A 12,114-nucleotide genomic window follows, 5' to 3' on the forward strand; every position below is an offset into this window, starting at 1 on the left:
TTCATTGGCCAAGGTACAGATTGGAGGTACAACCTTCTAGAAGTGAATTACAGCTCATTAAAAATGATGGAGACTATGATGTCCTGTTTGTCATGCATAAGATGTGCAAAGCCAAGACTGGATCAGGCTCCATGAAGCTCTAAAGGAATAATTTTCTTGGTTTGGGAAAATTTTTGACAAGCTCCTCTCCACAGGGTTGACTGAGAAAGTGGGCTTGTCAGTGACTGAACACAACTTAGTACCCATCAGAAATAGATGAGCAGCCACTTTTACCAACAGGGCTTGTCCAAAGGACACTCTGGCAGTACAGCCTTTTGTGCCTTGAAGTAACTATTGGGATTCAGCTTCATGATTGTATCTTTTCTCTTTCCTACCTTCAGGAATGTTTCAGCATACAAAGCAGGTCATTTTTGTTACAGATTCCATCATTAACGTGGAAGCCTAGGAAACATTATCTTCGTGTAGTTCTCTATCAACTGCCTCAAGCCTTGATGATAGAATCAATGCCAAAACTGAAAAATCCATTCCTAATTCCATTTATCTTTAAGGGGAGCAGGCTTTTGTCTAATTGAGAACTTGGGGTAAAATCTTCCTGTAGAAAAGAGAAACAGGCAATCCTATATGTTTCATATAAGTAACAGGTGACTCATTGAATGAATAATTGACATTAGTGAACTGGTTGAAGGCTAGTTAAATGTGTAGCTTATTTACTATTTGAATTTTAATTGTGTTTTTCTATTCTAGTTCTCAACTGAATAAGTACTTTACATTGTTCCATCAAATGAAAGTATTGTTTTTGGACAATGGTGGTGTATGCCTTTAGTCCCAGCACTTGAGAGAGAGACACAGACATATTTCTGAGGCTGAAGCCAGCCTGGTCTACAGAGCAAGGTCCAGGACAGCCAGGGATACACAGAGAAGAGAAGCCCTGTCTCAAATACAAACCAACAACAAAACAATAGTATCATAAAGAGAACAGACTTCCATTTTCCTTCTTTAGGTGGCTGAGGCCACACTATTTTATAGCATTCATGGGGGTCAGTAAAGATACTACAAACCCAGAACAACTGTGGAAAATGAAGCCTCAGCAGAACCTGGAAGATGACAGTTACTTGGTAAAATAATGCCTTTAAAAGGTAATAAATAAAATCTATATACTTCAAGTGTATTCTGAATCTCCTAGTGTTGGGAAGTGCACTCTTTTCTACTCTGCTGATCTCTGTGCTCAGGTGCCTGTAGCTGAAGCTGTATAGTACAATTGAAGTGACTTGACCAATTATCAGTGCTTAGCTGTATAACTTCCATAAGTCCTGAAAACCCTGGGTCCTGCATTTCTATGAATCAACTGGACCAGATCATCCCCAGAGCCTTTGGGTCCTTTCTAACACCTGTGCTTCTGAGTTTCAAAGCAAAAGTCATGATAGCCTGTATAATAGTAGTTTTGTAAGCATTTTTATAGGTAGATTACTAGAGAGTTCACCATGTAATCAGTGACTCACTGCTTCAACCAAATAAACTGTTTTGTGTAAAGAATCAGTTGTCTCACTTTAGATCAATAGCAATGTTTCTTGCTACATCATTTAAAAGGTGGCAGGAATTTTTGGTGCCAAACAGTTACCGTTTGAAAATATTCAATGTGCAATTCTAAAAGTCACAAGCATATACGCCATAAAACAAAATTATTTTCATTTCTCCATTTAGCTCTCTTACTTGCTGTAATGTAATGTTTAGCCAGAAAACTCTTCTTGCTGGTTCACTCAGGCTATTTTAAAATGCAGGAATTACAGAGCCATTTTCTTTCTGGGTGGCGTGATTAGAAAGATATTGGATAGAAGAATGATTTATGTCAGGTGACAAGAGAACTCATCCTTAGACACTGGCAACTGTGGGTACTGTGGGGATGATGCTGTGTGCAATGAGGAGGAGAACCTGAACATCTGACAGCAGTGGAAGCTTCTCCTCCAGCACACTTGGAGCTATGAGAAAAGACTTAAATAAGCAAGCGGTTCAAAAACAACATGATAGGAAAAACTCTGTGGTCTTCATTTGAGTCTTTATGATTTTTATTTCTCATTAGTCCCTGTGGAAACAACAAATTGTTCAACACACTTTTTTTTTTGAATTGCTGACTGGCACAAAACACAGTGGACAGAGAAGTATAATTTGTTGGAAAGCAGATTCTGTCTGCAGGAGTTCACTAGATAGTTAAATAGCTTTTTCTAAACTTTCTGATCATTAATTCATCTCTTTTAGAAATATAAAACAGAGTATTGCTGTAGTAGGGACACATTCTGCTGTTGCCCCAAAGTTAGGGAACACAGGTGTGCATCAAGAGCCATGGATGGCAAGAGAGTGGAGGAGCTGCTGGCCAAGGCAGAGCAAGAGGAGGCGGAGAAGCTGAAGCTCATCAAGGTGCACAAGGAGCTAGAGCTGGAATTCGACCTGGGCAACTTGCTGGCTTAGGACCACAATCCCCCGACAGTGCTGTGCCAGGCCGGACCCTCAGTGGAGGCTGAGCTGCGGGCCCTGGCATGGGACAACATGCAGCTTCTCATCAACCAGCTACTGGCAGCTGCAGACCATGGAGCGCATGGAGGAGGCAATGGTAGTGCGCTTGATGGAGCCTGCCACATGCCTGCCCGGTGAGAAGCTGCTGCCCTGGCCACTGCCCCTTATTCGCTGGCCTCAATGGCATCCCATCCGTCCCCAAACGAAGACCAACTTCCAGTGGGACGAGGTGAGTGGCCAGTGGTGGTGCCTTGGGGCTACAAGCGCGCACAGGATGACACTAAGGAATGGCTCATCAAGGTGCCTGGGAGCATCAACCCCATGGAAGACCAGTTCACCAAGAGGATTCAAGCCAAGAAAGAACGCGTGGCCAAGAAAGAGATGAACCTTCTGTGAAACCTGGCCCGTGAGCACAAGATGCACATGCCCAGCTCAGCTGGGCTGCACCCTAAGGGACACCAGAGTAAGGAGGAGCTTCAGTGGGAAGCTTCCAGGAGCGCCTCCCCAAGGAAAAAACGCCCCGACCCTCTGGCAAGAAGAGGAAGTTTCAGCCCCCCTTTGGGGACTTCCCAGCCAAGAAAAAGAACCAGTGGGAGCTACTTCGAATCATGAACAGTAATAAACCTCAGCTGAAATTGACAAGGGCCACCAACAAGCAGATGAGGGAAGAGGTCCAAGAGGAACCTGCCAAGAGGAGAAAGATGAGCCAGAAAGGCAAGAGAAAAGGGGGCCGGCCAGGACCTTCCTGCAAGAAAAAGGGCAACCTGCCTGCTGGGTCAGGGAGAGAAAAGGAAAGGAGGCCTGGGAGGCAAGAAGCATTCCAGGTCACCTGAGTCAGGGGGCAAGAAGACAGGAGTGCTGCGCCAAGGTGGGAAGAGGAGGAAGTAGTGTTCTCCCCTCTGGACCTGTTCTGAAAAGCTAGGACTGTACTAAAGGTTAAGTTGTGCATGCTGCAGGCTGGCTCAGGAGGTGGCTTCTGTCCTCAGTGAGATTGACATTGAAGTGACAGGTTTGCCTCCCCAGGAGAGTTAGTGCTGAACTATGAACTAATGTAGACACTGACTGGAAGTTAGTGTATTTTGGAACATGAGAATTATAGAAATGATATGGTCAGAACCAGGAGTAAGTTAAGGCCTGCCTTTTTTATCTTGACTTTGGATACTGAGTAAGAGTTGATCAGATTTCTGAGTTATAGTAGATTGCTTTCAACATTTTTGCATTATTTTTGTAACAAAGCTTCTATATTTATCAAAGCAAAGGAGGATGGGGGAAAATTACATCCACCTGTAATTTACAAGTATTGTAAAGGTATGCTTTAACCTGATGTTGCTTTTAACTTTTACTGTTGGTAGGGGTTGTATGTGAAGTCAGTAACCTGGGTACCAGTACGGAGTGTGCTTGAGAAAAACAAAGTAGTTACAATGGTTATAAAAAGACCCCTCCGTGGGCGGTGGTAGCCCATGCCTTTAATCCCAGCACTGGAAGGCAGAGGCAGGCTGATTTCTGAGTTCGAGGCCAGCCAGGACTACAGAGTGAGTTCCAGGACAGCCAGGGCTACATAGAGAAACCCTTTCTCAGAAAAAAAAACCAAAAATAAATAAATAAATAATAAATAATAAATAAATAATAAAAAGACACCTTGTATTAGGAAAACTTTGCCACTAACTATTAATATTAAAAGTATAGTGCTTTTTGATGTTGGTTCAGGTTGTGCATTTGGCCAGTGAATTGCTTTAAGTGATATATTGGAACCACACTAAGTAATGGTAATTAACCTTGTAATGGTAATTAACTCCAGAAAATGGTTGTCATTTTGTTTGTAACTGATGGCTTTTGTTTAATTGGCTTGAGTTTACCAAGTGCTGGTCTGGAATTCAGTATGGAACCAAGGCTGAGGTTAAAGAGGAGCAGCCACACCCAGCAGAAGACTTCATGTTTATTTCTGTCCTGGATGTTTTTCCCTGTTTCATTGTTTTATTTTTGGTCTTAATTAACTTGTCTTTGCAAAATTAAATTATATATATATATATATATATATATATATATATATATATATATATATATATAAAAAGAGTAAGACTATACAATGAAATTCATACTCTCATTTATTGAAATCACCCTGCTATTCCTGCTGTTCTCATAAAACCACAAGAACATAATGAAATTCATTTCTATACTAGGATTGACTATTATTCCAAATCCTTTTCATTTTACCTAATAAATCCCCTGCTGTTTCTCTGCAGAATTGCCACCTTTGATCATTGTTATAGTGATACTACCTGGCTGAAGGAAGTAGCCCAGGACAACACAAACAATTTGGAAAGGACTTACATGATTTTTTCACTCTTACACCTGAGAGGTTAGGTCACATTGTACCATAGATTCAGAAGGCAGAAGCCACAGAAGACAGTGCCAAACACAGTCCTTCCTGAACTACTGGACACATTTAAATGGAGGTTTCACTGGATCTCAGTGAACTCTTGAGTTCTCACTGGAACTCAGAAAGGTAGATATTGGAGAAGTGATGGCTAATGGAACTACAGAGCAGCAATCCAATGTCCCTGTTGACCTTTGGTCAAGATGCCTACTATGTCTGGTTGTAATGGAGAAAAGGAGAAAGTGGGGTTTTATCTTCTGAAGAAGAGACATAAACTTTACAATTGGATATTCCCTTGGACTTGAACTCCTTCCTATATTGCCATGAACAAGGGAGTTTACATTGCAAAAATGGGATTGTGGAAACACATGTCTGAATATATTGAAACAATGTCTCCTCTCAAGGCATGTGCACAATAATTAGATATAATCCAACTTGCATACAATTAAAGGTGCAGGAGAACCATTGTTGCCTCTGGGAACCAGGACACCCTGGGGAACTGGACTGTGGTACATGAATGGTGCCTAAGGGTACATTTATCATGGAGAAGAATCTCCCTCAAGCAAGGACCCTAGACCTTTAGGTACTAACAAAGATGAGCTGCCCATGCCAAGGCCCTAACCAACTCTCCCGTCCAAAGTGCTTGCCTTGTAATGAAGCAGAGAGAAATCTCTAGCTTTGAAGGAAAAGTTGCCAAGGTGTATCCCCTGAGTAAAAAGAGAGACTCCAGGAAAGGGCACCTCAGGAACTGGTCAATGTGGGGTAAGCTGGTCAGCAGGTAGGCCATGGCAGTTTCCAGTGACATCATCAGTAGTCACTTCCCTGGACAATCTCTTGTATCCAGGAGAACCCTAGAAGCTTCTGTGATGTCACCAGTGTTGTGGTGACACCAACTGCCTGTGGGGTATTCCTTCAGAGCCTCTGGGTTTACAAGCAGTCATGTTGTCCATGCTGCTCAGGCTGTTTCATAGGGACAATACAATACAACCAGAGACCAGACCTAGGCAGAAGGCATTCTGTAAAGCAGGAAGAAGGAGATGGCCCTGGGGAAGACACAGTGAGTCCAGGGCAGTGCATGGGGAAGCTTCCTGGAGGAGGGGCGCTTGAGCAGGTCCTTACAGGAGAAGGGCTTAGCATCTGGAGCCTCAACATTTCTCAATGGCAGACCCAGAGTCCAGAATTTCTGATGATTTCTTTCACAGAAATCCAGGAATTGACAAGCCTTCAGTTGCTTTGCTGAGAGATCTGAATTTCCTGCTGAGTGGCAAAGGATGCCAGGAGAAAGTTCTGTGAGAATAACAAAGCCTTGCTCTCAGGATAGAGTGCTGAAGCATTTCATCCTCAATAGATTCCTGTAGGTTACATGAATATGTGATGCCAAGAACAGAGAGGGATAATCCCCTTGTCAAGTATCAAGGTCTCAGTGACTTTGGTTTGGAACACACATGATGTGGGCTGAATTACAGTCTGGGATAAGTGTAGTAGTGTGTGGTTTCTCATCATGCATTTAAGAAGCAAGGATAGGTGTTGGCTTGTGGGAGATGTTTGGTGCTGGTGTTTATGGTCAATTTTTTTTTTGTGCTAAGCAATACAGACTACATCTTCAGATATAAACTGACAATGCCCTCAATTTCTTCTTGACTGGGAAAGCTTAAGCACTTCAGGGTTAGTGGGACTGCAGTAGGGACTGAGCCCTATGTTTAGTGATGGTGGTTGGGAGCAGGGACATAGGTGAGGAGTCCAGCTTGAAGATAGCTTTCCTGCTCTTTCAGGAATTCACTGTGTCTCTAGAATTCCCTCTTCCTCAGGCTTCTCTGTGGGAGTAAGTATGGTTTCTCCTTTTCCTGTCATATTTTCCCTACAAGTTTCCTTGTGTTTCTCTACCTGAAGGGTCTGTTGGGAAAGAGTCCTCCCAAGCCTACACCATCAGTGAGCAGGAGCAGAGAATGAAGAGGTTGGAGAAGCTCAAAAGGGACCTCGAAAGAATGAGTAATGAGAGAGATGAACTCCGGGGAATCCTGGCACATTATAATGTCAAAGATTTGAACAACAGGTAATCATTATGCCCAGTTCTCAGTTGACTATCTTGGGCCCTCTCTGTTGACCCTAGATTTCAACATATCACAGGAGGCTACAACTCCAGGCTGTCCTCATGTCAAAATGTATTTTGCTATTGGATATTCAACACAGAACTTGAAGTTCAGACAGGAGTGACATGGGGTCACAAGCTCTTTTGATTCCTCCAAAAGAAAACTATAGCCTGTGGCATGAATCATTCAGGAAATAGCAGTATTAGTGTGTGAGCTCTTATCATGCATTTTAAGATGCCTGGACTGGTATTGCTTTGTGGGAGATGCTAGCTGCTGTGTGTTTATGGTGAATTATTTTTGTAATTTTCTGGAGCTTCTTTGGGTCCATTTAGTCCTGTTAACAACTGGGAGGACCTGGTTCTATATGCTGCCCCTCAGTGTGAGTGGATTTCTGGTAAGTCATCACTGCTTTTTTCTAATACTGTTCATTTTACACTGAGATAATGTCACATCACTGTATGTACTTGACATTGTGATAGTCTATGTGTGTATGTGTGTGTGTGTGTGTGTGTGTGTATGTGTGTGTATTTATGTCTGTGTGTGTGTATTCCACTTATGATCCAGGGAGTCTGTGTAGTGTGATGGGGCTGGAGACTTTACCTGACTGACTTTTTAGGTAATGATAGTGATGAGGCCATGGAGGGTCACTTGTAGCATCACAGCACATGATCTCTGTGTGCACCTCTGATGGGCATTAGAAAATCCGGATATAGGCAGTAAAACCTTTTCCCTGTAAATACTGAAGTGTGGAATTTATGTAGTGATAGAACCAAAGATTGAGAAAACCTTGTCTACAAGGTGAAAAAGTGTCATCACAGGATTAATTTGGACTCAGAACTGTGAGTTCTGAGTAGGCTCCTCGAAAGTTCTTGGAGACCTAATCTATTCCTTCAAGACCCCTCATGGAGCCAAAGCAGGTCAGCTCCCATTTTTTAGTTCCCTAGCTCTACTGTGCCCAGATCAAGTGTAACAAGTTTAATAAGCACCAAGAGGACCCAGTACAAAGGCATTAGGTTGTGGTATATATGGGCTTGGGTAGTTCACGATTCAACTTGAATTGATGTAATCCTTGAATCCTTAGTTCAGGGATTATTTGCTCCTTGGGCCACACCCTTCCACAGGTTCAACTTTGAGATTATCATGCTGGAGATGCAACATGACCAGGTGACTCGCGATCTCAAAAACATTCCAAAGCAGATCAGTGAGGCCTTGTATAAGTGCCAGGAGTTGACTAAAAATAATCAACTTTACAGGTGAGTGACTAACACTGTTGTTTCCCCAGCACTAGGCACAGAATGTGTCTGCCCATCATTTTCTTTAAAACAATGTGAGGACTCTGGTTCTATACTGTTTGCCTCTCAACAGGAAGCTTCCTCCCTCAAAGAAAGGCTCTGAGATTGTGATCTCTTGAAATCATTTTGATCAAGTGTGATGAGTCTGTGAGCCCCTCCAATCATTGTCCTTCCCAAGTCAGTATCCTCTAAATAGAAAAGGTGTGCACCTTGATGGAGACATCAATCAACCTTGAGTCTCTGGGGCACTGAAAACACATTTACAGATCTGGTTTGCATGAGACACATAGAATGATGTGTACCTGTTGGGTCTTCTCTCTTCTCCTAGAGAAGCTTTGACCTGTCTCTACCTAGAGGTGGTTCTCTAATACCAAAGACATATATGCAATCATGGGTCCCATGTCCTCTTCTGGGAGATACATGAGTCCCTGTTGGTGTCAGGGATTTCAGAAGTACCTTGAGTCTTTTGGAATGTTGCTTTCTTCTGGATTTGACTTTCCTATATATGAGGTCCCATGGCTACTCTGGTCTGTAGTCTGTTGCTGTCTGGGAATCAGGGCCCATGATGAGAAGGGATGGTAATTGGAGAAGTGGGAGGAAGATGGATGGTGCCTGGGAATAATCACCATTTCTTCTTTGTGGTTCAGCATCAGGAACTGTCACCTCCTGACCGAGTCTCTTCATATGAAGAGTGAAGTAAAAATGCTCTGGAATGAAAACAGGCAGCTGCTTAAGGAGCAGATTACACTGGAAGTGTGTTCTAAGGAAACAAGGAGGCTATGTGTGGAGGCCAGCATGAAGATCTATGACAAATTTTCCAAGCATATCCAACAGGTAAGATGCATGGAGGATGCTTAGGAGCAGGTTGCCCTCATGTCTAACCATAAACAATGTCAAGCCCAGATAACCATCCTCCACCTTGTCCAGGCACTCTCCTAATTCTTATCCAGTTGTTCTGTGATCATTTACAAGACTTTCTGTGGAGTTAGGCTCTCTCAAAAACTGGACGATTAGCAAGCACACCTTCCTGATCAACTACAAGCTGAATTTCATTAAGATAGATGGGGTGAACACACATTACACACCTACATGCCATTGTACTAGAGGGGTTCTATGTGGCTGCCTCCTTTGCAGTAGCACAGAACATTGAGTGAGGAAGTCAGGGCCTGTAGCTCGTTTGCTTTGGACCCATGGCTCCAGCTGCATATGTAGGGGAGGATGACCTTTTCAGACGTATGTAGGAGAGGAGGTCCTTGGTCCAATGAAGGCTAGATGCCCCAGTGTAGGGGGGAATTCAAGTGCATGTAGCTGTATGGCAGGCTCAGTGGTGGTACATCCTCATTGAAGGAGGAGGAGGGGGATGGGATAGGGGGTTTCTGGGTGGGGAAGATGAAGAATGGGGATAAAGTCTGAAATGTAATAAAATATCTAACAAAAATTATTTAAGAAAAAAAGGTGGGGGGAGAGGTCTTATATCTTTTCTCTTCCTCAACCCTGCATTGCAAGATGGTCTCCTAACTGAGCCTAGACCTTGGTTCATACTGACAGAGCCTGACAGATAGCTTACCCATCAGTCCTGGTTTCTGTCATTGTTGCTAGAGTTCTTTCCTGTAGCTTGTATTCAGGAGCTGACTGGATGAACAGGGATGTTTGAAAGACTTCTCTCAGGCTGAGGGTTGGGGTGAGAGATGTGAGGCTTCAAGAAAAAGATTTCTCAAACTCTCTCAACCTAGTCTGCAGAAGTTACTAATTTTTTTTAGTCCACACGGGATGGATTACAGAGTCCTGGGTCTCACATGTAACATCATATATTTACAGTCTACATTCAGTGGTTCCTCCTGCATTTTGGTCTCCTTACTGTTTCCTGCTAACTTATGATTTCTGGTATGTGTGTTTGGGGAGGGGGGAGTCATATGCATGTCTGTGACAATATGTATATAGATGTGCCTGTTGAGAGGCCAGTTAATTCCATGTGGTTTTGATCAGGCTTTCTGTTTTGGTTAAGCTGTCTGACCAGCATCTTTGAATCTTCTGTCACCTCCCAGGCAGAGCTCCTCCAATTGCTTTGTCTCAAGTAACTGCTACAAGGTTTCATAACTCACAGAGAGGAAGAACATGTTTATATGTTTCATTGTTTTTATTTTTCTTGTTGCTGTTGTAAGAAAACAATTTCTTAACTTAGAAGAAGCTAATGCTGTCTGCTCCACGTGTCAGATACACAACTTGGACACTGTGCCTTCTTGTGAACTTTCTTGTCATTTTGGTTGAAATCAACAGGGAAAGGAGGAGGGTGTTTGTTTGCCAGGATGGGTCTTACCCAAGACACCTAGGCTCACATAACCCACAGTTGAGTTAATCAACCCTTTATCAAACAAACAGAACCCATGTTGCCAACACTTAAAAGTCAATAATTTCACATTTAGCCCAGCCCACCCTTCTGAAATCTTACCATGTGACTTCAGTTTCTACTTCCCAGTCCTTCCTTCATTCATTACAATTTCCTAGCCTGGGTTTGGAGGCCCACCCATGTAAGGAACAACCACAAAGCAGACATGTAACTCCTGTAACCACAGCAGGATATGGGGCACAAAGGGGTGCTCAGCAACAGCTGGGTGCACACATGAGACAAAAGGTGGCCCCAAGGTGGTCCTATTCAAAGGAAACTTATGGACATGAACACCAGGCTCTTGTTCTAAGATGGGAATGTGGGGCTCACCACATTGTCAGTGTCAGTTCACTTTGCATCAAGGAAATATGAAACAGAGCAGCAGGTCATCCTGCTGCTACACCTAGCTCAATAGAACAAAAGGAGACAAATAGTGGTGTAAAGTCTGATTGTCAATCATTGGTAGTGGGAAATCTATTTATCACTATTGAAACTGGTTATAGAGGGAAATCTATTTACCCATATTGAAATCATTTATAAGAAAAAAAGCACTTTAGTACATGGAGGTGAGTAGAAGGCTGCTGTGTCAAATCCATGGGCCTGAGAGTCAACAAGGCTGGCTAAGGGTCTGTGTCCACCTCTCTGCTCTTGGTGGATAGTGACTGCCTGCTGGAAGGTCAGGTGGCTCATTGCATCTTCTCAGCATCCTAGTTTGTTTTCCTCATTACCTCCTACCATTTTTTCCAGCTTTGCCTAAGCTTGACTCAGTTATCTTTGGCCATGGAGTTTGTCCTGGGTATAACTCTGTGAAACACTGAGTTGCTTAGTGTTGCATCTGCATCAAGCAGAAGGCCCATACCTATGATGAGGTGGTAGAACAGGGCTGCCTCAGACAGCCCCTTAGGCTCCTGGTAGTCTAAAGCACTCACCCTGTGTTCTGTCTGTAGCACTCTGTAAAGGCTGTCATTAAAAAATGATCTCCTTTGAGTTAAAATCATTTTCAAGTAGAGCTAGAGTAAATGAGGAACTTCAGACATGGCTGATGATATAAAATGGGGCAGCCCTGTGAAAAGCCATGTCCAACTCTTCAGAAACTGTATAGTTTCTGTAGTCCCCATTGACCTACCGACTCCAGAACAAGATGTAGGTGTCCACAGAGAAGTTAGGGCAAATCATGGTTGTAGTGGTACTCCACAGAGCTGCCCTGAAGTAGAAACTATCCAGATGTTCTTCAGTCAAGGAGTGAACAAGTATACTGTAGTCCAGCCCTTCCATGAACTATTGCCTAGGGTGATCATACATACCACCTTTTGGTCTTGAAGTACTCAGACTTATTTTCCACAAAATATCCCTGACAGAATCTCCTTATGTGAAAAAAAGTCTCACTTTGCATCCTGGTTACAGAGATTTCCTAGTCGTCTGGGCTCATAGCTTTGGTTACAAAGCCACACAGGCTGTGGA

General features: G+C 43.2%; 1 protein-coding gene across 1 annotated transcript in view; it reads left to right on the forward strand.

Annotated features, from left to right (window-relative positions):
- The first annotated feature begins 5,812 nt into the window (after positions 1-5,812).
- LOC117702787 (uncharacterized) overlaps positions 5,813-12,114 on the forward strand; it is a 40,535-nt gene continuing 34,233 nt past the window's right edge. The window contains exons 1-4 of the mRNA XM_076928206.1: positions 5,813-5,942; positions 6,776-6,938; positions 8,097-8,228; positions 8,915-9,101. Coding sequence (XP_076784321.1) covers positions 5,825-5,942; positions 6,776-6,938; positions 8,097-8,228; positions 8,915-9,101 — 600 coding nt within the window. The 5' untranslated portion in view covers positions 5,813-5,824. The remainder of the gene's footprint in view (positions 5,943-6,775; positions 6,939-8,096; positions 8,229-8,914; positions 9,102-12,114) is intronic.

The sequence above is a fragment of the Arvicanthis niloticus genome, chromosome 2, assembly GCF_011762505.2.
Source record: "Arvicanthis niloticus isolate mArvNil1 chromosome 2, mArvNil1.pat.X, whole genome shotgun sequence".
NCBI classification, from domain to species: Eukaryota; Metazoa; Chordata; class Mammalia; order Rodentia; family Muridae; genus Arvicanthis; species Arvicanthis niloticus.